General features: G+C 45.2%; 1 protein-coding gene across 1 annotated transcript in view; it reads left to right on the top strand.

Annotated features, from left to right (window-relative positions):
* Positions 1-3,007: 3,007 nt before the first annotated feature.
* Positions 3,008-26,923, top strand: part of MYL3 (myosin light chain 3) — a 255,613-nt gene continuing 231,697 nt past the window's right edge. The window contains exon 1 of the mRNA XM_078662471.1: positions 3,008-3,242. Coding sequence (XP_078518597.1) covers positions 3,120-3,242 — 123 coding nt within the window. The 5' untranslated portion in view covers positions 3,008-3,119. The remainder of the gene's footprint in view (positions 3,243-26,923) is intronic.

The following is a 26,923-nucleotide window of genomic DNA, read 5'->3' as shown; positions in this document are numbered from 1 at the left end:
TTGGAGTGACAAGTGCTGGGGATGTGCATTCACTCTAGACAGTCACAAGGGGGGATGAGGTTTGTCCTTCTTTTCCAGGGTGATTCATAGCTGGGCTGAATAGACCTGGTCTGCATTTAGAACAAAGGGAGGAGTTGCACTAGCACCAGAATAGGCTGTGTCTCCTTTGCTGAATGCTGTCTCCACCTCCTGAAGTGAAGCTGGGCCTGAGAGGGAAATATTGGTAAGGACGGCCTCTGAGACCTTTGCCCCAAAGAGAACAAAGAGAAAATGGAGTATATGTATTGGACCTTAATCCCCAGTGAATTCGATTACTTCTTGACTCAAGAGGAACCCCTACCAAGGGGAAAAGCCAGAGCGCTATAAGGAGTACTGCCCTTTTTCTGCGTGTGCTTTGCTGGGTTGTCCTGCATTTGCTGCTTCTGCCAAGGAGAGGACAAAGACTGAAACTTTGCTGTGAACCTGCTTGAAGAAGAATCTCCAAGCGCTTGTGTGTGTTTGCCTCCTGTTCTGATGTCTCAGGGCCACAAAGACTTTGCCTGCACCCGCTGACCTGCACTTGGAATCCTCCATGAACTCCTGTATTCAAAAGGGCGCCAATCCCAATTCCTGGACCCTAAAAATGGTGTGGTTGGTGTTACGAAGCAAGGAGAACAACTCCGACGCCGTCAGTGACCTGCATTGAGGCCGGGGGGGGCACAGCTCATTAAGCGCATGATGCACCACCCCACCTGCACCGCAGCTCCGACGCCTTTCAACATCTAGGAAATCCTGCAGTTATCGGCCTTCCCATTCCAGCACTCACACTGATGCCATCACCGCCAGTACTAGTATCACTTTATTACAGAGCCAATAACTGACATGGGTGACTTCACATACTCTTCGAAGTCACACCGCCTCACTGGAACCAATTCCTCATCACCGCAGCTGCCTAACTTGTCCTGGATGTGACGCCTTGACTCCTCATGTACTTGATGCCTTGGCTGAAGTGGCCTTTTCCATGTAAATATCGAGTTGCTGGATTTTCCAAATAATCCACCACTTGCTGTATAATTTGCAGATTTCAACGACAATTTTCAGCACAGCTTGATCAAAATGTACGAAAATAATGCCACATGTGGTGCCACAGAACTGCAGAATCTTTGAGAAGGTGAACTGGTCACCTTTTGCTTCCTCATCAATGTATTTAGGTGGTAAACTAAGCCTATGACCGTACCGTGGAAACATGTGTAAAAATGACAAAATAACACAATTATAGAACACTTACTGGGCCACATTATGTTGCATAGTTTGTCTTTTCTTGCCGCAAAATGTTGTGGACCCTAATGCTTTAATTGGCACTCCTTTGCAGCATAATTCCAATAGCCAGGGGTTAGCTTGCGAAATTGCACCTTAACATAACTCCTATAAATTATGCTTACTCTTGGTTTTGAAGTAAATTGCCCACTTTATGTGAATTCTCAAATAATTTCAGTAGTACTCCATTAAAGCTTTGACTGGTACAGTATTCCATGAATCTTCACATGTGCAAGTATTTACACACACACACCTTCAACAAGCTTGGGTCCACATGACCAAATATAGCGAGCAAGCATATTTGGTTTTGCGACCGAAAAACGTAGGAAAATACACTGCATGTCTTAAGCACTTTTTTTTTACCCAACATTTTTTTACACGCTTATGTTTTTACAACATATATCATTACCTTTATATATATACATATAAACTAAGTATTTGTGGGGGAAGACCCCATATGCCCCCAACGTACCTTAAATGGGTGGTAAAGGCATGCGTTGTAAAAACATACACGTGGTAAAAAAAAATATCTGCGAAAAAATGCACGATTAAAGTACAACGTGGTAAAAACCTCGTTGCAAAGGCTGTTTCCCAGCATATTTGCATTTTTTTGTCTTTATGAGGGGAAAATATTTTCCACATGCAGAAACCCTTTCTCAAACAACTTTTCTAATTTTTCGTCTGTTGTCTCTCCATTCCTTTGCAAGCTATAGTCACATAAAGGGTGAGATATCACTTGTGAGGCTGTGGGTGTTCACCTACTTAAGTAGGCATCCCAGTATTAAAATGCCTCCACCCGCCCCGTCAGCAGATTTCCTCACACCTATATCACAGCATACCAGTATAACACGCATGTAGGTATATCCAGTCACAAGTGAAAGTTCACAAGGGCATATTATCAAGAAACGGCGTTAACATTATCGCCGCTTTAGCGGCAGAAAACTGACGCTAAAGCAGCGATAATGAGCTTGATAATACGCCCTTGTGAATTCCCATAGAAACCCATGTTCTGGTGTGAACATGGGCTTCTATGGGAATTCTCTACGGCGTATTATCAAGCCCATTATCGCCGCTTTAGCGGCAGTTTTCTGCCGCAAAAGTGGCAATAATGTTAACGCCGTGCTTGATAATATGCCCCACAGTTTTTTAATAAAGTGCGTTTGCACTCCCACAGGAATATATCCGCGCACTTAGACTGGATTAAGCGTACATATGCATTTATGTTTAGGGCTCTGTGAAAATGCAATTGACATCTTCTCTCTGTATCCCAAAAACCATGGAAACTCGTATTTCTATCAGACATTAAGCACTTTACATTATTCTTCCATAACGTTTGGTTTAAAAAAAATACATATCTGAGCCTATATTTCTCAGAAGAGGAGTCTAACACACTGTGATTATTTGTTTCTGATTCTCCATAGGAGAACGCACTCTGCCAGGCTAGGGACGTTAGCTGGAGAGGTCAGAGTATAATATATCTCTTCTGCGTGAGGTGCACGGGCACGAGTTAGATCCCGAGCACCTTCCCATTTAAGTGCTAATCCATAACAATGCCGTGCCCATCTGTTCAAAAATAGCAGAGCAAATGCTTTGGCCTTTTATAGGAGTTCCTCTATTGTGATCCCAGGCATGCGGCAGGCCTGGCGAATGACAAATTGTGTGACCTTAGGGGAATGAGCTGAGATAAAGACCTTCTTGGCCAGGGAGACCTGTGCTGCATTTTCTCACTGGGTCCCTCGGTGTCTGCCTCCTCTGAGCCCTCTGTCCCCCCGCCGTCTCTTCCATTTGTCAGGTCCTGATCTCTGTCCCAGCCTTGCGCCAACATGCCACCCAAAAAGCCCGAGCCCAAGAAGGAGGACCCCAAGGCAGCACCGAAGCCACAACCTCCTCCACCTGCTGAGCCCGAGCCTCCAAAGGAAGTCGTATTTGATCCTTCCAAAATTACAGTAGGTATCAAAACAACGCCTAGGGCACAGAAGTTCTGCCACAAAAAATGGTTGGTGTTTGTGTGCGTTTATTTTTATTTGCCTGAGCGTTCCTCGCTCTTTGCTTTATTGTGCACATACACGTAATTATTATTTCTGCCTGTGGGGGGGCGTGGGTCTCTGTCTGCGTCCTTATCTGCTTTTCTCTTGGTCTTAGTCTGCCCGTGTCCGTCACTGTCTGTGCAGCTGTTTATGTCCCATCTTCCCCCCTCCCCTTACTGTGTCTATCTGTTTCTGGCTCTGTATCTTTTATGTGTTGGATCCCTGCGCAAGTCTCTCTGTCTGTCTTTATGTGTGTGTGTTTGCTTGTGTCTCCTCCTCCGTCCATTCGTGTACCTATATGTTGCCCGCTGATGTGTCAACATCCACGCCCTTACCGCCATCTGTAGTCATGTCTGTCTCTTTGCTTGACTGTTCCTTCAATTGTGTGGCTTTAGTCTTTATATTTGTCCCTGTACGTGCTTCTTTCTTTGTATGTGTTCCTGTCTATTTCTGCTCGAGTTCTTGACTGTGTTTGTTCGAATCTGTGTCTGTGTGTGAGGGGGAGAGGGGGGTGAAGGTGCAGACCATACATCCATACACGCAGTTATGGACGACTACCTAATTTATCTGTATGTACAAAATATATGCAGAGTAGTGGCAGAAATCAACGTTTCTATTTGTTTAATCTGTGCCCTCATTCGTCGTGAACTGGCTCATTGTGTTGTTTCAAAAGAAGTCTACTTAATCAGCTTGCACTTTTTAAGGACTTCTGACATTAAGCACGCATTTGAATCTTAACAGAAAAAAATGCTCAATTTCTCTCTCTCTCTAGATGTGATGCTTTTTGCCTTATCCAGAATTAAAATAATTTAGAGAGTTGTTTGAGAGTTCTTACATTGCTATTTTCGGTCTGAAGAAAACCCGTTTTGAGGCCGCACTTCCGGTCTTCTGTTGCCGAGCCAGGCCATGTCAGTTGGAGACCACTTTGCTGCGCCATCTTATACAATCAGCCAATAAAATGCTCACCTTGGCAACTAAAACTGCTATTTTTGTCGCATCTCACGTAGAGCCCAACAAAACACCAACGCAAATAAACTGAAAAACAACCGAGTTAAAATGTGTGCTAATTCCTAAGATTGAAAGCACTCACCCTTAAAAGGAGTTATTATTGGACAATCCCCAGTAAGCAAATGAGGCGTGATGAGTAAAGTTTTGTTCAGCAGTGGGGAAGGGGCAGTGATGTACCAAGAGCGCCCCTGGCACCAAAACACCAATTAATCATCCTGTTTCTAACAAAATGAGCTTGTCCGCCTGTAACGCAACTGGTGCTCATGTAAAGTGTTTAGATACCTTTGGGTCGAGTTTGCGCTATATAAAACTCTCCCCCACCCATAGTGTCTGCTTGCTACCTGAGACATTCTTCCTCATTTCTGTAACACGCAACACATGTCTGATACAGCTGAGGGTGGAATAAAGCAAGGTTAGATGGAGTATGCACAGAGAGACAGAGAGATACAAGGGACAAATCTGAAAGGTGGGGAAGAAGCAATATTTAGAAGGCGATTGAGAAAGAGATGGTCAGAGTAAAGAAAAGAGGAATGGAGAAAAGCGATGAGGTAAAGGGAGAAGGAGGTTCTGAGCCACAATGGATGAATAGGTAGGTGACATGGGTAGAGTAGGTGTGCATTGTGTCTTGCATTGTGATGGTTGGAGAGCTAGCACACACCACGGTGAGGCAAACATGGCAATATTCACACAAAGTGTTCAATGAAGGTGCAATGCTCAGCAGGGCGGTGGTGAATGCATGCATAGGGAATTATATTAGGGTGGGCCTATGAGACTTGGTCCAGGGTGCAGGGTTCCAAGCAGGAATGCATAAGGAAACAGAAGTCAGCACAGTGTCTTTCTACAAAAGCATAGAGAGTCCGTGATCATTATGGAGGGAAAACGGGGGAAGGTAGATATGAAAGATGGACAAAGTGGGCGGGGTTTAGTTGTCCCAGTCCTTGTATAGTGCACACTTGGCTTCCAATTGCAGCTATTTTCATCCTGAGTGTAGCCAGTGTTCTCGTCACAGAGTAATTCAACTGTCAGTTTGCCTGGTAGATGGATTTTTTTTACCTCCATATTAACTTCACAACTGTCTGAGAATATACCGAAAGCTTTTTATCATGGGTCTTCATTCTTCTAAAGTGCTTTGAGTGATATGCCTTAATAAAAACAATTTCAAGTGGAACTTCAATCGCAGTCATCCTCAGATTATAAAATATCTGTTTAGGGTCAAAAGCAGAGATGAAGTAATCGAGTGATTGGAGGGACAGTTGGGATCCAGAGGTAGTAGGCGACTATTTCTACAGTGTGATATAGATTTCTTTGAAAAGGTGTGCCTTCATCTCGCTCCTACATTGGAGGAGCTTTGGTGCTGCCCTGATGGGTATAAGTAATATGTAGTGTCTGATGCTGGGTGCATAGACTAAGAATGCCTGTTGCCTGATGTTTAAAGTACTCTGCCTACTCCACAGCGCCGAGACGCCCAAGGGCATTTGTTTGCGCTTTATAAGTTTCAAAAATAAATAAATAAATACATAAAGTACTCAGTAAGAACAATATGCTATCTGATAGAAAGATCTGCTCCTAGTTTAAAGAATAAAACTCCATCTATGGACACCCTGCATGACCTCAAACACAAACTTGATGAAACCGACTTTACCATGCTAGGAAGGGCATACAAGAGCTTATCTCTTTTTATGTCCTCAACTTGTCAAAATGATTTGCCCTCCATCTAATACTACTCCCTCCACCCTGACCTTCAGGTAAGATTGCAAATCCCTCTTCTTCTCTCTCTGTACCTCTCATCACGTACACAAATTCTCAACTACTATTACTGAACCACTGTTCTATGGGTGCAATTGACTGTTTCTCTCGTTGTGTTACCAACACACCCCATTAAATAAAGGTTTCGGAATTTACATGCTTTGGAAACTACTGCTTGACCTGTGTACCGTGGTCCAATGTCCTCTATGGTTAGATTCAGGCTACATTAATATTTCCAATTTGGAGGACACTGTTTTTTAAAAATGTTGAATGTAGAGAATGAGGCCTTCATATAAGTTGCCCCGAGTGTTATCCCCAGTGGGATACAGCTCTGGGCAAACACACCTAGTCCGGTTTTCCCACCTGAAATGACTGCACCTGAAAACACTGGATCTAGATGTACCGGATGCAGTTTCGGCTCCGTAAGACTACTTCTGAAGAGGGGCTTGGGACAGAGGCACAGGCCGGGCCCCTGCCTCCCACCACCACCAGCATTTTTCGGGTAGATATCTCTTTCCCCAACAGACCACAGCTTGACATGGCCATAAATGACATACCCGCCCCACCCCTCTGGCATGACCTGCCCATCCACCCCCACCCCCACCAAATGGCAGTGGTAAACTCCTGTAACCAAGAAAACCTGTGTAACAGGAACCTGCAATATTCAGTATTCTGGGGAATTTAAGTCGCGCTGCTTGTTAACACAAATGGAAATACCAGATGGAATAGTTGTTTACTGCCCCAATACTTACTCACGGTGCTAAAGAGTAACTTGCAATGAGGATTCAAGTGGTGACTCTGTGTAGTCATTCTTCTACTCGCTTTAGTTGATTTTCTTCAATGCAGACCAACATCTTAAGCGTACAGTGAAAAAAAGAAATTGCCAGAACTAATAGTACTACATACAGCATAAAACAGCATAAGTTTATTATGGAAGGATTCCGGCAACACATCACAGGATAAGCTGCTAATTAAGTAGGACATCAAAAAATTCAAGTTTGAAAATATCGAATAATATTCAAGCAATAGGTAACATTAATTTTTTTCAGTACCCCACTACCCTGCTCCAGCCAGTTGAAAAATGTCGCAGTTGCAGCCCCACACCCGCACGCCCCGCTGCCAGAACATGTCTGGAGACAATTCCCGGTGTCAGAAGGTCCACCGTGTTCAATTAAGTCTCATTTTATACGAAAAATGTACAAGAAAACCATATGGGCTTGATGGAGGCGCAAAAAGCTGGGCTTTTCCAGGCCTCCTCACTTCGCTCTCCATATCAAAGGCTAGAAATGCAGGAAGCTCCGCGTGCCCTGTGAAGTGGTTTCACCCAATTACTATGGGGCGCGCGCGGCTGTCTTCAGGGAGAGGCATGGCGGGATCTGAACGTGCTGCTGCAAATTCATTCCAGGAGCTTGCTGCTCTCAAGATGCCATACCTTTGGGAGACGCCTGTGAAATTGGAAGCTTTCTCAGATTATGGCTTTATAGAGCATATAAATAAAAGAAAAAGTCATATCAGCACTTCAAGTGAAAGTTGTACAAGTCCATTGAGGATATCCAACTGCAAGGCCTTCACCCCAGCAGTTTTAATGTAGACATCAATACAAATTCCTTGGGGTTTCTTTTCAATAATACCTTTTCGGGAATAGCAGGGACAATGAGGAAATGTCCTGGGTCCTTAGGCACTAAAAATAAGCTTAGGAAAGGCCATTTTATGGCCTGTGTGTTCCATGTTTTTGGGCTGATGTGTATCCTTTAAAGATGCGGACCTGTAATGGTGATAGTCCAGCATTTTGACAGTGGTATAGTTTTAAAGAGGACCTCGTTTTTACAACTTTTGTCTGTATCAGAGCCGTCTTACAGGTTTTAGCTGTAAATGGGAAGCAGTTTTTTAATGTTTCTAAATGGAGAAAAGTGTGTTCCCGTTTTTTAAATTAGAGGCACTTTATTATTTAGTATCTTTTCTGCAAACCATTGGAGATGTGACAGGCATTTATGGTTAATGTAATTTTCTTTGTTATACCCTATATCACAAGCATCCAAATAATGCTCCTAATATTTAGAGGCTTCCATCAAGTGTCGCTCCTGCTTTTTCAGTTGGCCTACATTCAGTGAAGCAAATTAACAAAGAGCTAAGGAAATCCGTTTAGGAGTGTCTCAGAGACCAAAATGGCCGCCAGCTGTAGCACTCACCTTCATTGAAAAGGAGATCAGACTACAGATAGAATTCAATTAATGTTCCTGTTTAAATTTATATCAAATAAAAACAACCGGGCATAGTAGGTAATAAGGTACTGAAAGCAGCATGATAAAAACAAACAAAAGCATCAAAATGGAAAGACTAAAGGAGGAAGCCTGTTTAACGCAGAGGGGGGTACTATTTGCTAGATAATGCAAAGAGAAGGGTTTACATAGTTTTTGGGATCCATTAATCCATGGCCAACTTTCATGTGTGAGCAGTCGTATTCTGCAACTAAGAAAACTGATTCCCTCTGGGCCATCGTGTACAAACAAACCAAGCCTTAAACCCCTTGGGACCCCATTCTCTGCAGATCTCAGCAAGGCAAGAAGACCCAATATGCCTGGACATCTAACTGCCCCTCAAGGCCCAGGACCCTTGAAAGTGGTGTTAGAAGGGCTGTTCCTGCCTAAACCTGAAAGTTGGGACTGAAAAATATGTAATCTGCCCCAGTGCCCTAATCTATAAAACGTGTGTGTCTCGAACAATCTAAACACCAGTATAAATCTCCATAAAAAATGTAACAGTACCTACAGGGCGTATATGGGTGCCAAATAATGCACGAATGAGCAAGGGGCATTTGAGGACAATAAGATACGTGCAGAGTGTGGTCTTACACGTTGGAACTAAGGAGCACACACATTTTAACAATTCAGTAGATCTGAGCGAAACCTCAGAATATGTTTATAGACATGGTTCCAAGACCTTTACACCCTTCAATAAACAGCCCGAAAAACATGTTGTTTGCCAAATAAACCATTTTTCATAGACATTGTGTCAATGATATCATTTTGAGAGCCCAAGAAAAACATTGTCCTCACCACCAGTCACACCAATCATGTTGTGAATGTGAAATTATAAACACAAAGCGGACTCAGTTGCCTACTGGCACGCCATCAAGGTCTAGCAGCAGAGAAACAACGCAGAGTCCATGTTTTGAATGTTTCTTAAAGATGGTTGAGACATTTTGCTTCCCAGTATTTGAGACCGCCCTCTATCCTTATATCTAATGGGTTACTATTCCACGTAAGGACAAAATCACCTGACTGGTTTAATTAATGCAGCTCCTTCATAGATAGGGGCTTGCAATCTCGGTGTAATATGTGGGAAACCAACCAACTGGCGGCCAGCATTTTGCATGGGTGACGAGGCAGGTGCGGGCACATGCGCACGGGGTGGTCGCAACAAGGGGGAAAACGGTGCACATGGTTACAAATGAATAAATAAATAAAATAAACACTTACCTTGCTACATGGGGTCATGTGTCTCGACTCCTGCTCTCCGGTTGAGGCACAGGAGGCACAGCCAGGCTCCCTTGACTAATGACAATGCTGCAATGCAGCATTGTGATTGGTTCTGAGCGTCCTGGTTTGACGCTCAACCAGGGAATGGGGGACTGGGCATTTGCTCCATGCCGTCTGTAATGATGCCTGCATGGAGAACGGGGAAAGTGCGCCTGACTGGTTTGTGCAACCCAAGAGGGCAGACCAAACAGTCACTGCACACTTAGGACGTGGGCAAACTACTCCTCCCCTGCCCTACTCCAAGAGCAGAGCAGATATGCCCGCCCGCCCTCAAACCAAGCAGCACAGAAACATAAAAAGAGAATAACTTAAAGTTATTATCATTTTATGTTTCCTTTACGTGGCACGGCTTAAAAGCAGTGGGGTGACGCTCCTCCGCCTTAGCAGAGGAGCCACCACTGAACCCACCCAGGCTGTCTCAGTTCATTCTTCATGTCTGGTGTGTATTGATTTCAATTGAGAATGCTCTGCAATACAGTCCTCTGAGGCATAGGTGGGTGGCTTAGTTATATGATCCCGGTATGGGTGCTGCCTCTCTCATTAAGAAACATTGGCTGCTTGGAAGTCTTAAACATTTCTGGTACTGTAAGAGCAATTTACATTCAGGGATATAAAAAGAAATTCAGTTATGTAAAAAACATCAGTGCCTTTTTATGAATTAATTTGTGTGTCTGGCACATGACGTTGAGAGGCAAGCATGTGCGCTTACGGGAAGCAAAACCACGGTTTGTTAAACATGTGCAGATACGCTAAATTTCCTGCGCTGGCTGGGAAGTTTTTCAAAGTTTGAGGCTTTGTAACGAATTTGCCAGTCTGGTTGGGGGACTAAAGGTAGTCCTGCAAAATCTTTATTGCCAGACACGAACTGCACCTAGGAGACATGCACTGTGGGCGCCCACACTCCAACCGTTGCCTGGCATTTACTTCCATTTTAAAATTGCAACGCTTTGGGGTAATGTTGTGCATGAGTAAGTGGATTTATGAGAATAAGGTGTCCTTTTATGACTAACTTGCACTCATAGCTCATGCCAATTGCACTCCTAACATAGATTTAGGAGTACAAATATTTTGTCAATTGGGCCCTATTTAGGGGCCTATTTACCAGCCCCTATCGCTGCAGGTGCATCACTTTTAATAAGGGAGAAAGTGAGCACCAGTGGCGCAATGGGCTTGTAAATAAGCCCCTTAGTTGTAGCGTATAGTTTTGAAAAGAAGTTCATAAAACATTGAAGTATTTCTGTTAGAACTGGAGGTCTCTAATTGGCAGAGGTAGATACCTTTGTCCAAGCAGTAACCCTTGCTTCTAGTCAGAGTAAGGTGCTACACACCTTAAATAACCCCTGCTCACCACCTTGGTAGCTTGGCATGAGCAGACATGCTTAGCCCAAAGGAAATGTGTAAAGAATTTGTACTCAAAACCCACTGTAACACAGTGAAAACACCATAAATGGACATCACACCAGTTTAGAAAAATAAGATATCTTTATCTAAAACAAACAGGACCAAAATGACAAAAATCCATTCATACATATATCAAAATAGCACCTAAAACCAGTTACTTGCGGAAATAGCACTTGTAGAAACAAATAGCTCCAGCTGGGGCTACTACGATGTTGTGACAGTAAGAAATCCAAAGTACGGCGCTAACCACGAGCTGCGCAGCATTGGATACTGAGTCACGCGGACCTACAAACAACAGTACCTTGGAAAATAAAGTCTATGGACAATGCACAGTATCGTGGAGGTGAGGCATCAGTGCAGAGGTCAAGGCAGACTCCCTGGTTGCGACGGGGGAGGCAAGGCATTGTGTCCGTGAGGAGCCGATGTGTCCAGTAGCGGCCCGTGGTGGGAGTTCCATGGGGCGGTGAAGCGGGGTGGGGGAGGGGCATGGTGGGGGGTAGTAAACACCGGAATATTGATGAACAGAGGTAAGTAAATAATTAAATAAATAGAACAAATTTAGTTGCGAGCGCTGCATCGCAATATTTGATGCAGCGCGCTCAACACAATTCGTTTTAACAAACCTCTGTTCATCCATATTCCGGTGTTTACTACCCCCACCCTGCTCCTCCCCCAACTCACCGCCCCACGGAACTCCCTCCACGGGCCGCTCTGGATGTGTTGAGTCCAGGACAGGAGAAGTCAGTGGCTTTGGCGGTGAGACGCCGGTTCCGATGAGGCAATGCAAAGTCAAAGAGTTTGTGAAGTCACCCTTGCCAGTTATTGGCTCCACAGTAATGGAAAGCTGGCTCTGGTAGTGGCGGCGTTGTTGCGCTCGCCGGCTTCGGGGAGGCCAATACCTGTAGGCTTTGAAGGGCATCAGAGGTGTGGTGGTGGCGGAGCGGTGTGTTGTGCACTTCATGAGCAATGCCCCAGCCTCGTTGCAACTCACAGCGTCACTGGCGGCATCACTGACAGCATCAGAGTTGTTTTCCTTGCTTTCTTTAAGTTTCTTCAAGCTCCCAACAGCAGGAACACATCCAGAGGCCCAAAAAGGAAATATGCATTTCCTGGCAGGTCAGAACTTCTGCAGTGGTGTTCAGGGGAACTGGTGGGGAAGTCTTTGTGTCCCTGAGACTTCAGTACAGGAGGCCAGTACACACAAGCCCTTGGAAATTCTTCTTCAAGCAGGTTCTCAGCAAAGTTCCAGTCTGTGTCCTCTTCCTTGGCAGAAGCAACCGATGCAGGCCAACCCAGCAAAGCACACAGCAAAGGGGCATTACTCCTCCTTTTAGCTCTCCTTGTGTTGGAAATGGCCCTTTTTGCAGGGTTATGCACACATATTTTGCTTCTTCCTCCCCTGTTTTTCCTGACCTGCGGTTGTTGGCTTTTAAATTCTGTGTTTGAAAATAGCACTTTTAGAAAGTGGCTATTTTCCTGGTAAACCTTTCTGTGTGCCTCCGCCTGTTTGTGTATTGACTGTCTAGTTTGTGAGTGACAGGGGCTGGGCGTGGCTCCAGGAGACTGGGTGAGTCAGCAGTAGGCTGAATAGACCCATCTGCATGTAGAGCGGTGGGGAGGAGTAGCACCTCAGTCTGAATAGGGCTCTGCTTGCCTTCCACAATGCTGGCTCCAGTTCCTGCAGAGCGTCTAATGGCCCGGGGAACATCTTTTACAACAAAACTTTTACCCCGCAGTACCATTACAACGCAGGAATTACAACGAACGACTTTCGCTGGAGGGCGCTGTTGGATAGGAAATAGTTTAATTTTCTATCCAACACCTTCCCTACTATCCAGGGGGACTGGAGTTGGAATAGAAAATTAAACTATTTCACTATCCAGCGCCCCCCAACGCAAGTCGTTGTAATGACTTGCGTTGTAATCCCCGCGTTGTAAAGGCATGCGTGGTAAAAGCATGCGCTGAAACGACATACATCCAATGGCCCTGGCCCACACTCACAAAGGAAGAAGACATGCCCTGACAGAGGGCACCTAGAACTAGTTTGGACTGGATCCTGCAGCCTTCACACATGTAAGAACAAAAACTTTTGGGGTATAAAAGTAAGAACTGAAATCCCAGTAAAATTAGACTACTTTGGAACCAAGGAGGAACCTCTGCCCAAGAAGATCACCTGAAGAAACTGTGGAGAAGTTCTGCCCTTGCTGTGTGTTCTGGGGCTGGCCTGCAGTTTACTGATTCTGCTGAGGGTGAGGCTAAAGGACTTTGCTGTGTGCTGCCCCCCTTCTTGAAGAGAAAGGACTTTGCTGTGTGCTGTGTCCTAAGAGTCTCCAAGGGCCTGGCTAGAGCTCGCCTTCTGTTACCAAACTCAGGGACCCACGTCTGGTCATACCCTTCCCACAAAGGGTGAAAAGCAAAACATACAAGATGATGGACGGAATGTTGCACAATGGCAAAACATTCACCCCCAGTCACAGATCTGGGTTGAGTCCCTTGCTCACTTTGCCACTGGATTCAAGCTAGCCTGGCTGATGACGGCTGATTAGCCAGAAACCGGTCGCAGGATGCTTGTTTCCGGTACAGGGAAGACATGGCTTGGCAGTTCAGGCTGGACTGTTCCCATGAGGCACAGGGTCAGACTGATTTGCATATGGCCATGTCTGAACTGGGGTGGTGGAGTGAGCTAAAGAAAGATGATGGATTAAACCCAGATCAGTTGACTGGGGGTGAGTGTTTGATTTGCTCCAATGCTCCGCCCATCATACCCTTTGGCATCGCTTTGACAACCAGAGTTTGGCATTCAAGAGAACTTGCCCATTTATTTTTTATACAAAGAGTATTTCTAAGGTGTACTTTGCGCATATAAAGGTTGTTTTTGCTGAGAGAACTGTGAATAAGACAAACAACATCACAAGAGAGCAAGTGATTTTTGAAGTAACTTTATTTATATATATGTGCATCCTTCTGACGTTTTGATCTGACCTAAGCTACATAAAGATATTGATATTTTTATAATAACTGGTGTAGTGTACATTTGTGGGGTGTCACTGTGAGTGTTAATGCAAATACTTTACACATTGCCTTGGGGATAAGCCTGTCTGCTCATGCCAAGCTACCAAGGGGGTGAGCAGGGGTTATCTACAGTGTGTTTCCCCTTACTCTGACTAGAGTGGTGGTTTCTGCCTGACTTTGGCGCAAGCCTCAGCCAACCAGAAATCCCATTTCTAACACCTTGGCTAAAGGTTCCTCTTGAGTCCAGAAGTGACTAATTCTCTGGGGTTTAAAGTCTGTTGGACTTGGCCCTTCTGGCAGGTTCACCCCTAAACTTTTTGCTTGTTAATATGTGACTTGGTGCTAGTGATTTTTGGCTTCTGCACAATTTACCACTGTGTCCCAGGGTAAAGTGCGTGCGTGTTGTGAGGTTGGCCTGCCCTCCCATAGGAATGCATGGGGGATGTATGAGACCATGTTAGTTCCTGATGTGTGGGGAGTGCAGGCTCGAGTTTGGTATGGGCGGACTCGTAAGATTGAATGCTGCGCAATGATGTGTGCGGCGTGAATGTGTCTAGTTTTAAGTGCCACTTCTAGACGTTGGTGTGCTTGTGCAGTGAAGGTGCTGGCTTGTGATTGGCTGGAGCTGGCTGGTGTGCCAGGCTCCAGGAGTCAGGATGGGTCTGCCCTAGTGGTGAATGGGAGATCTGCATGTTGATGGCCGGGGAGGAATGCAACTGGGACCTGAATAGGGCTGGACTTTCCCCACACAATGCTGGCTCCGCCCCCTGTGGTGCGACTGATTACCCTACCTATCCTGTGAATAGGCAGAGGGGCTGAGCAAAACAGAGTGCTCAGGAACCAGTTGCATCTGGTTCGCCCCTTGCCTGCACCCATGTAGACAAAGGGATTTAGTGTATAAAAAGAGGCTGTGACCTCTTGTAAAAGGTTCTCTTGTTCCTGACCTGAAGAGGGGGGCCTGCTGCTGCTGGGCACCAGGAGGATACCGCCACTAGGGACTGCCTCCCTACCTGGAGGGCCCTGTGAGCTGGATCCTGGGCCCAGCCTTGGCCCCCCTGCCTACCTTCCTACAGGTCTGTGCCTGGACTTGTGGCTGTGTGTCACTCCAGCGCCTGGGAGCAATTTATTTTCCCTCCAGCGCCTGGGAGCGCTTGATTGGCCCTTTTTGTATTTAATGGAGCAGGTGCCCACCTTGCATTTCCCTGTGTATTTGCCAAGTTATTAAGTCCCCTGGCAGGTGCCCACCCTGCCAGGGACCTTGCCGCTATTTTGTTATCTCCCTGTAAACGGGAGCCAACCCCGTATTTTTGCAAGTCAAATCCCCGCCAGCGGCCCGGAGATCGTCTCGGAGGCGCTGTGCCCGCCTCACTACCAAGGGCCGCGCTGCCATTGGCGGCCCTCCGTAGCAGGAAGCCAGGCATAAGACGCCCGGACATAGGCGGGACCAGCCTCTTCTTTCTTTCCGCTTCCCCCGGTCTGGGGAAGCCAAGCAGAGGACTGCCCGACCCCGCCTGCGGCACCAGGGAAGCTCCAGAGAGCCCCGAAGCAGCAGCCGCCAGTGAGGACCAAGACTGGAGCAGCGCCAGAGGAGCCCCGCAGTCTCACCAGTGAGTGGGGCTCTGTCTTTGCAGTGCTGGGGGCATCCTTTTGGTAAGGGTCCCCCGAGCGGGCCGCCTCACCAGAGTGCTGTTGTGTAGAGCCTGCCAAGGCTCCCGGGGACATTTTATTATAGTTAGAGCCCACGAGAGGTTCCGGGCAGCAGTATTTTAGTCCGAGTCCCCCGAGAGGGACTCCACCGAAGTGGGTGCATTTTCCACTGAGTCCCCCGAGCGGGACTCCAATGTCTGGAGGCAATTGAATCTTGAGTCCCCCGAGCGGGACTCCTACGACCTCAGGGGGCATTTAGTTTATTTAGAGCCCGAGAGGCTCCACCCACGGACTTCGGGGGCATTTTGTTGTTCGAGCCCACAAGGGGCTCCAGAGGAAAGTTGTTTCTTCAAGCCCACGAGGCTCAACGAGCGCATTTTATTAATTAGAGCCCTGAGAGGCTCCTGGGCATTCCATTCTTTCAAGTTCCCAGAGGTGGAACTCCAACGTCCAGGGCATTATTGTTCAGAGCCCACGAGGCTCCAACGACGGGGGCATTGTGTTGGTCAGAGCCAGAGAGGCTCCTGGGGACATTTTGTTTCTTGAGCCCACGAGGCTCCCACTTGTGTTTGGCCCCATTGGTTGTTCAGCTGCCCAGCACTTAGTGGGCAGCTGCTTCGTTTAGGCCCCCAGGAACCTTTGAGCAATCTTCCTTTGGCTGCCTGCGCAGCCTGCCCTGACATTGCTGGACACAGGGCGTTTCAGCCCGAGAGAGGCCAGGTTGGCCTTTGGACAGGTTCTATGTTTACGCCCTATGGGATATTTTGCGCAGATGTGATTTCCTGCCTAATGTGATTGTAATGTCATATGCAATGTTTTTATGCCTATACCCCTAAATATATTTTTATACCTAGGTGGTTGTTTGCCCTAGTACAGTGATGCTAGTTAGTTTATGATTCCCTGCGTAATATTTGCCTAAGGTGTTTAGGATTGCGTAGGTGGTACTTACCGTTTACCAGTGGTTACTGGTTGTGTGCTACATTTGCAAATTGGTGCTACAGTTATGATATGTTCTATGTGCTAAGTGATAGTTCTACCAAGTGCTTAATCCTGGCAGTGGTCCATGTGGCCCTGTCCCATGTATATAATCCCTGTAAATTCTGCCTATGCCTATGGCACATTGTAAAGTGTGTGTTTATTATCTAATGTGTTTGGTATAATACAAAGGCTATTTTTATAAATAACCTTGTGTGGAGTTTCCTTTGTGGTGGGCCTTGGGTGTTGTTGCTGGGTGCGTGCGCAAACGCTTTACACATCACCTCTGAGATAAGCCTGACTGCTCGGGCCAAGCTACCAAGGGGGTGAGCAGGGGTTATCTTGGCGGGTAACTTCCTTGCCCTGACTAGAGTGGTGGTTTCTGCCTGGCTTTGGCTCAAGCCTCAGCCAACCGGAAATCGCCATTTCTAATACAATACTTATACACCAGTTTCTCTGTGTTCTCTTTGCGGCAAGAATCTCTGAGCTAAGCCCAAACCAGCTCTGCCCTTCCTGGTGCAGCATGACCACAAGGGGTGGAGACAGCATTGTGCAAAGGAGACACAGCTATTCAGGTGCAAGGGAAAATCATTTCACCACTATAAATGCAGCCAAGGTCTAATCGGCCCATCTATGAGTCACCAGGAAAGGCAGGACACACTTCAACCCCCTTCATGGGTGGCTGTTTACAGTGAATGCACATCCTCAGCCCCTGTCACTCCAAAACCAGACAGTCAATAAACAAACAGGCAGAGGCACACAGAATGGTTTGAACAAGAAAAGGCCTACTTTCTAAAAGTTCTATTTTCAAACATATAATTTAAAAACAATCTTCCTAAAATGATGTCTAATTAAATTCTGAGTTCAGAGAGCCTAAATTCCATTTCTCTATTTTTTCCCACTGGAAAGTTATACTTGTCAGATCTTACAAAACAACTCCCAAGTTAGCCTGTGCGACAGATAGCCTTTCAATAGTGAAAAAAAAATATTGGCAGTATTTCACTATCAAGACATGTACAACACACGAGCAAATGTCCTACCTTTTACATACACTGCACCCAGCCTAAGGGCATGCCTTGGGCCTACCCAAGGGGTCCCTTATATGTAAGAAAAGGGAAGGTGGGGGCCTGGCAAGTGAGTGCACTCTCCAGGCCGAAATGTCAGTTTAAAACTGTGCACAGACCATGCAGTAGCAGGTCTGAGATACATTTACAGGGCTACTCATGTGGGTGGCACAATCAGTGCTGCAGGGTCACTAATAGAATTTTATTTGCAGGTCCTGGCACACACAGTACACTTTACTAGGGATTTACCAGTAAATCATCACATAAGCCAATCATGAATAACCAATCAGAATCACAATTACACAGAGAGAATATTCACTTTAGAACTTATTTTCAGTCAGTGGTAACGTGCTCAGAGTCCTAAAGACAACAAAAACAAGTCAGGAAAAATACGAGGAAGAAGTAAAACGCTTTAGGATAACCCTGCAAAAAGGGACATTTCCAAAAATGTCAGATTGCGGCTCAGAAACTAGCAGCATTATTTCCCCACAGCATTAAATTATATATTTGCCTATAAGAAAAATTGCTTGCCTCCCCTGCAGGTTCCCTATATTACTGTATTGACTAATAATGTCAGCCTATCCTGCAAGCAGTCCGTTCTCCTTCAGACCCCAGGACCATTCTCTATATTAAGTCTGCGTTAACCGTTTGATTGCACTGAAATTATTTATATGACATACGTACTTATAGGTGTTTTCATACGACATTGTTCATCCATTGGTCTTTTGTATGGTCATTAAAACATTTTTTGCTTACCACAGTTGGGGTCAATGGATCAGGCCACTTAAACCAAAGGCTAACTTCATTGTGAGGGAAAGCATCCTTTGCTTTGGCAAGGAGCACTCACGCACACAAAATAGTTCCCTTCAGTGCCATAGACTAATATGTGAAGTCATGTTTTTGCAGCCCAAAATCTGTCATGCTTTTAGCAATTTCTATTTTTTTTTCTTTCTTTTATACTAGTTAGGGCATGGCAATTCATTCAACAATAGGTTTTTACAAAAACTGTGACAAAATAAGCATTGACAAATCTAAATGGTTGGCAGCCAACACCAGACCTATTGGCTTTGCCAATGGTTCTCTCCCATATGGGTTGTTCAGGCCACTTTTCAATGACCCGAGTCTACCGTTTGAAAAAGGAGGGTTTTAGATAGCTTTGTCCTTGAGCTCGCATTCGTGTTGCCTAATGAAACAGCTGTAAATTTCAATCGTTTTTAAGTGCAGCTTGGCAGACTCATTACACACATGAGAAATGGTGCAAGTGACAGCATGCACTCATGTTACTATGGCAAAACAGTCACAAGTTCAGGCATCGCATTCCAACTGAAAAAAAAGCGATCCCGGTTTTTGTTTAAACCATGATGGCATTATTTACAAAAACAAGGTAGGAGTATGTGAAAATCTTTATGTTTGTAATTGCAATTGTATTTATATAGCACTTTTTACCCCTGATGAGGCATTGAAGCACTTTTCGGCAAGTAGCACGCTACTCTGGAACCCAAAGGTGTATTAGTGGTGGATTAGTAGAGGGAAATATAAATTGCTATTGAGAGTGGTGGGATTGGTAAATATGTGAGTCTGTTAGTTGGATGAATGTGATAGAGGATGGATAGAGGGGGAAGGGGTTAGAAAGGTTATTTGCAAGTTTATAGCAGTAAAAGAGGCTGAGGATTAGTCGAAGAGTATGTTAGTTGGATGAATAGGATAAAGGGTGGATAGAGGATGAAAGAGTTTGGAAGGTTTGGGATGAGTCAGAGAGTGGAAGTAGGGAATAGTTAGGAACAGGATTAGTCAAAGAGTGACAACAGAGAATATTTTTCGTATTCTCTGGCATTATCTGCATGACATTTACAAAGCTGCACCTTTGCAGCTTTTCAGGCTTTCCAGGAAAAGTCACGTGACCTCTGTGTGCTTTGTTATTTACCAATGCGGAGTTTTAAATTTAATACACGTTATGAGACACCAGCGCCTCGCTATTTTTCATGTTTTTCCCTAAGCAAAAACATTTGGAGGGACCAAATCAGAGATTGTGACTACAAAACTGCTTTGCCCCGATTCGGAGTATGACATTAGTTGCTTGTAAATCTGATCCATGGATAACATTTTCCCCTATTAAAAGTAAAGCTCTTATGCCCCATATAAATCTTTTACACAATGCGACAGAGAATAACATGAGAAATGAAATGAAGAATTTATAGAGTGCTACATATACCCAGAGGTGTCTAGGAACTACCTTCAGACACAGAGGACTATATGGAATTGCCAGTGGATTAAAACTGTTTTACAGCACAATACTTTGCTTAGCACTCTTTTCTGTTCACGCTATTTTCTTCAGCTAACACCTGAAAGGATCTGTGTGTGTAAAACCTCAGAACTGAGTGCAGGTGCCAAACCCCTGATTGTAAAACCAGTCTGAACGTTCGCACCTGCTTTTAAAGTTACCACGGCACTCAGAAAGCTGCCAAAAGCCTTAGTCCAAATTTCTTCGCCACCTGTCCACTGGATTCATTTGTACTATGAAATTTGGAAACAAGGGTCATGACTCATTTCAGGAGTCTTTTTGCAAATGGTTGCAATATTTACACCCAGTGTACAGGCATACTTTGGAGAGCTATTCTACAATCTGAAAAGAAATGTGCATTTAGCAAGAGATGAGGTTTTTCTGAAATCGTATAATTTATTGAGGGCATGGCAGTTTCATAAATACACCCACTGAGGTTTCATATAACCAAGAAAGGAGAATGCTTAATTTGGAACTTTAGAAAAGCCTTTCTCTCCCAAAATAAGCATCCTGACATTACCAGTGTATATTAGCTTACACAATATCATCTGAGACCGAAATCCTAAATGTTAAACATCTGGGTAAATGACGGAGCGCACACGGAGCTCATTTCATACTCAATCTGGCACCAAGGTACATTGTCAAGATATACTATTGTAATACGGAAATAACGTTATCAAGAATATCGTTATCAAGAATATCAATTGTATCTAGTTGTCAGCAGGGTGTTTAGCAGGGAAAGCAGGAAGGGCAATTCAGGGGAGATAGGCAGAGGATGGGATGGAGCTCGGCCTTTCCTGGAAGCTCATAGTCCTGGTCACAGTTACAGAAGAACCCTCTGGTGACGCGGGTAGTGTTGCACCTGGGCCCTTGCGTTAGCCGAATTGATGGAGGTGCGTAACACTGGACGCATTCCTTATGAAGGGAATTTAGTACTCCCCTTTGCCAATATCTACCTGAAACTAAGTCCCATAGAAATTGGCTTGGCTTGGCTTGCCAGGAGAGGCTGAGCTGACGGAAGGCACTTAGGAACAGTGAAATGTTTTGTTGGGTTATTCAAGGCTTGGTGAAGAAATCGGATGATTCGGACGTGACCTTCCCGTCATTGCTAAGCACCCTTCTGACAACTAAAAAAAACCAACCAAAGCACACCTTCACGCCGAATGTTCATATCAAATATTTGTAAACTGCCAGAATCCAATATGGACTCCCAGTGCTTCTGGCATTCAATCAGCTGACAGCCAATGAAATGGCTGCAAGACATTCATCCTAGAGCCTACCCCAACAATAAAGTCCAGACGCGGTGCTAAAGGGTTGAGGATGCCTGTTCCCAGGCACTTCTTGCATCTTGTGCATATATATGTTTTTTCTTTCACGCTCCCCTGAGAGGAGGCTTCTCTCAGAGGGCTGATTTCATGCAATAAAACGAATATCAATTTTAAGGTAAGTATTATTGATGTTCAAAATATCTAAGTTGTTAATATGGTTTGCAAAAAGATAGTTGTTTAAAATATTGTTTTTAAATATTGTTATGTATTTTTGTTTATATTTTAAATGTATATGATTTACATCTTTGGTATAATTAGTGTTTATGTATTTTAATATATGTATTGCAGTTTTAGTAGTTATTAAATTTACTTTCATATTTTTGTTGTTTTTAGTTCCGTCGCAAGTTGTAGGTTTATAGGGGTATAGGGTGGGAGGAAATTTATTTATAATACATCAATGATTATTTTTTATTCAATATTATTTGTTTTATTGATATTTAATTATGTTAATTCTGCAATTAATTTTCTTAATGTATATTTTTTGCGTGGGATGTGGGGTTTATAGGGGTAATGGGTGGGAAGTAACTTATTTTTAAATACTTATTATTTAGTTGTTAATTAATAATAATTAATTGATATTTATAATATTTAAATATTTTATTTTTTAGATGTGGCATTTATAGGGGTGAAGGGTGGAAGGTAATGTATTTTTAATTCATTAATAATTAGTTGTTAAATAATATTTATTAATTAATCATTAATTATGTTAATTTTGCAATTGATTGTTTTTTAGGATGTTTTGGTTGTGGGATTTATAGGGGTAAAGGGTGGTGAGCAAATTCATCTAAATTAATAATTGGTTGTTAAATACTATTAATTATTTAAATGACCATTCATTATTTTAATTGTGTAATTCATTTTTTGTAAGTTTAATTTTAGATGTGGGGTTTGTAGAGGGAAAGGGTGGGACATTATTTAATTTTAATGAATTATTATTTAGAGGTTCATTACGTTTTCTGGTGGACGTACTATAGTGGCCAGAAATCATCCGAAATTAGATTGGCGGTTCTGACCTCTGTATTAGGATGCAACCACCCTAGGGGCGGTTGGAAATATCCATTTTATGATGGCAGCTTATGTAGTAGGCGGAAATGGCCCGCAGCACAAGCTGCTGCTGTAAAATGGATATTTTTAAATATCCATGCACCATGTGGCAGGCACCTCATGAAGCCTGCCACACTTTCAGAGATGTTTAGTGGGGTACTATAGGGGCTTCCCAGGCCCCACATCACAGGGCCAGGGGGGAAGGGGACCCTGCTAGGGGGCCCAACGACAGTTTCAGACAACCTTTCCATGACACAAAGGCCAACATGAAATGGCTGTCACAAAGTGCCATCATAATTCCGACAGCGGAGCCGAGCCTGGCACCGACATCATTACGGGATTAGTATGCCTTCCAGCACTCTGACAGGTTCCCTGAGTCAATTGGAAGCGCATCGGAATCCCCCATAGGTCTCACTCCAAACGCTGTCATCCTAATACAGCGGTCAGACTAAAACCTACGATGTCGCGCTTCTCTGATATTGTGGGAAGCGTGCTTTAGACATATATATATATCTATATATTACCTACTGGCGGTCGCCAGTAGGTAGTTATAGTTAGGACCTATTTTCCATAGGAAATTTGCAACATTCTATTCCCAATAGCTTTAGTTCCAATTGACGAATCTTTGTGAAATTTCAAAACGTATGGCTCGCTCCGATCTGCTCCTATCCTGAAAGGGGGGTTTGGCAAGCGAGGGCTGAGAAAAAAGGGGGGTCCCAAAATGTGTTTTCCCCAAGCAATTTCCAATAGGAAACTTTAGACACTGCTACACCCCGAACTGCTGAACGGAATTACACCAAATTTGGCAAAAAGGTTGCCGATGGTTCAGAAAGATCCCTTTTTGTTTTTGTGTAATAGCTTTCTGATTACATTTGCGGGGCTCTCAGCCCCCCCGTCCCGGGGACAGCCACCACCTGGGGCTTGTAAAAAACATGGGTGCTGTGCTCAAAGGCCCCCCCAAGCCCAGGGTACCGCCACCACCGGGCTTGTGTTTAGTAAAAAAATAAAAGGGGACTCAAGCACGCCTACACTCCCCAGGGGCAGCCACCTTCCTGGGGCTCTAAATATTAAATTTGGGGGTCCGTGACAGACACCCCTGCCCCGGGGACAACCACCTCCCCGGGGCTTTATCACTGATGGGAGGCGGGCCGCGCGGCCCCCCTCCTGAAGCCCAGTTATGGCCCTGGGGACCGCCATCCCCCAGGGCCGGCTCCTGCAGTGTCTCGGGGTGCCCACCCCTGGGATACTGCAGTTTGCTATGGGCAGGGCGGGAGACTCACGGCTCCCGTCCTGCCATAGCAAACTCTGCTTTGGTATTTGGAAGAGAGAGCAGGAAACCTGCTCTCTCGTCCAAATTCCAAAGCTGATTGCTTTTCCACATGGGGAGCTGCATTTTAGTAGTTCCTCATGTGGAAAAGCAATGCCGGCACCCGCAGGACGCGGGGAGCCGGCGGGACCGTAGGGGGATTTGGGACCCCCCCACGGTCCCCAACGGAGAGGGCCAGCCCCGGGGGATGGAGTCCCTGGCACCATAAGTGATGCGGAAAGCCCCACTCCAATAAAATTAAGAGGGAAAAAATGGCCATGCCCCAGGGGATGGGGTCCCCGGGGCTGATTATAGCCTTGGGAAGTGGGCCTCGCTTCCCCCTCAAAAATGTTATATATTTAAAAAAAAAATTGGGGGCAGGCCTTGGGGGATGGGGTCGCCAGGGCCAAAAAATTAGAAAAAGAAGGGTGGCCACACAGCCCCCTTCTTAAAAAAAACGAAATAAAAGAATGGCATTGCACCAGAGACCACACCCCCTTCTTGCAGCACTCTGCAAACGCGCCCCCTGCAGTGTTTGCAAATGAGGAACTAATTCCCCTTGAATGCTGGGGGTCCCTCGGGGCCAATTAGCCCACCAGGAACCTCCAGTATGCTCCAGGGGGCTTCGTTGCATAGAGTTTTTCTGAGGCCACGCCCCTTTTTACACCTCTCTGCAACACAGCTCTGTGGCGCTTAATGGAGGTAGCTGGTGGACTAGTTGCACCCCAGGGACCCTCAGGATTCAAGGAGAGTTAATCTCCCAACTTAAAAGGCGCAACGGGTGAGTTTGCACAGTCGTGAAGAGAGGATGTGTGGCCTGAGGTGACATGTGTGCAAATACACCCTGTGGCACGTTTTAAGTTGGGGAATTAATTCCTCTTCAATCCTGAGGGTCGCTGGGTGGGGGCCAACTAGCCCCCCAGGTACCTCCATTAAGCGCCACGGAGCTGCGTTGCAGAGTGTTTTAAAAAGGGGGGTGGCCTCTGAACACCTCTCTGCAATGCAGCTCTTTGGCGCATTCTGAAGGTACCTGGTGGGCTAGTTGACCCTCAAGGACCCTCAGGATTGAAGAGGGATTCTCCAACTTAAAATGCGCCTCGGGGCGTGTTTGCAGACATGTCACCTCAGGCCCCGCCCCCTTCCTTCACTATTGTGCAAAAGCGCCCTGTGGCGAGTTGTAAGTTGGGGAATTAATTCTCTTTCAATACTGAAGGTCCCTGAGGGCCAATTAGCGCAAAAGGTATCTCCAGTATGCACCAGGGAGCTGCGTTGCAGACAGGTGTTCAGAGGCCACAACCCTTTTTACACCTCTCTGCAGCGCAGCTCTGTGGCACCTACTGGAGGTACCTAGTGACTAGTTTGACCGTAGGGACCCTTAGGATTCAAGAGGACTTAATCTCTCAACTTAGAACGCCCACAGGGCACGTCTACACAGTGGTGAAGGTAGGAAACAGGGCCTGTGGTGATGTGTGCAAACACGCCCTTTGGCGCATTTTACGTTGGGGAAATAATTCCCCTTTAATCCTGAGGGACCCTGGGGGCCAACTAGCCCACCAGGTGCTTCCAGTAAGCGCCACTGCTCTGCGTTGCAGAGAGGTGGTGCAGGCTGTGCCCCTTTTTACATGCTCTTTGCAATGGCGATAGCTGGAGGTACTGATTGGTCTAGTTTGGCCCTGGGGACCCTTAGGGTTGAAGGGGAATTAATCTCTCAACTTAGAACGGTCACAGGGCGCGTTTACACAGTGGTGAAGGGAGGGGACGGGGCCTGAGGTGACTTGTGCAAACACGCCATGTGGCGCATTTTAAGTTGGGAAATAATTCCTCTTCAATCCTGAGGGCCCCTGGGGGCCAACTAGCCCACCAGCTGCTTCCAGTAAGCGCCACTGCGCTGCGTTGCAGAGAGGTGGTCTAGTCCGTGCCCCTTTTTACACCTCTCTGCAACGCAGATCTGTGGTGCATACTGGAGGTACCTAGTGGGCTAGTTGGACCCCAGGGACCCTCATAATTCAAGGGGACTTCATCCCCCAAATTAAAATGCCCACAGGGCGTGTTTCCACACATTTCAACTCAGGCTCCCCCTCCATTCATCAGTGTGCAAACGCACCCTGTGGCGTGTTTTAAGAGATAGTTTTAATCCCTCTGCCCTATTATGTACTAGGGGCTTACAGAAGAGGTCATGCTAATCACAGGGGTACCCCAATGCATAGTGTTCCCTAGTGTATGTAGGTGCTTTCACTGTATTCTAAGTGTCTTTTAGCGTACCACTGGCTCTAGGCCTGGTTAGTCAGAGTCAGTTACCACCAGTACCCGTCTGAAAAAGATGTGGGCACAGGATAATTTTGTAACAAGGCCTCTTTCTGCTCCTCTATTGGTTCTTTCTGCACATGTCTTGACTCTTCCTGCACTTTTCTGCGTCTTTCAGGACTTCTGTTGCTTCTTTCTGCATGTTTTTTTTCTTTCTGTGCGTTTTTTCTTCTTTCTTCACATGTCCTACCTCTGTAGGCATAGATAGAAACTAGCATTAAAAAGCCTTTGAAATTCACTCAAAAAACCATAGGTTTCAGTTACATTAATTTTAAAAATTAGCATTTAAAAAACCTTTGAAATTCACTGAAAAACCATAGGTTTCAGGCACATTATAGTTAGGAATTAGCATTTAAAAAACCTCAGAAATTCACTGAAAATACCATATGTTTCAGGGGCATTATAGTTAGCTGGACATTTCACTTGTACAAAACCATTGAAATGCCCCGGTGATAGTTAGTTCAGCTAACTATAATTTGCGCCGGCAATGCACTGCTGATCACATATTACATCACTCATGACATGGTCAGTGACATCACCCATGACATCACTGATGACATCATCCTTGTGATAGAGTGGCAGACTTCCTATCAGCCTAATATAACCTTTGATACACACATTCAAAAATAGAAACGAAAATGTTCAAAACAATGGACATACCAATACCAGTTACAACAACCTATTCTGTAATTCCAAGATCTACATACACATCTACTCATTCATCAACAGTTCTATACAGTCACTCATATATGTACTTACTCATCATATGTACTCATACACCAATACATCCTGTTACACACCGCCACTCATCCATAGAGTTACTCACACACATAGTCACTCATGCTGATAAAGAATCAAACAACCATTTACATGCATACCGTTATACACACACCACCATACTTACTTCTACAGAAACTTACACATACTTACTTTTTGAACAATCAC

The sequence above is a fragment of the Lissotriton helveticus genome, chromosome 10 (genome assembly GCF_964261635.1).
Source record: "Lissotriton helveticus chromosome 10, aLisHel1.1, whole genome shotgun sequence".
Lineage (NCBI taxonomy): Eukaryota > Metazoa > Chordata > Amphibia > Caudata > Salamandridae > Lissotriton > Lissotriton helveticus.
The sequence above is the reverse complement of the archived record's forward strand: the minus strand, read 5'-3'. Positions and strand labels throughout refer to the sequence as shown.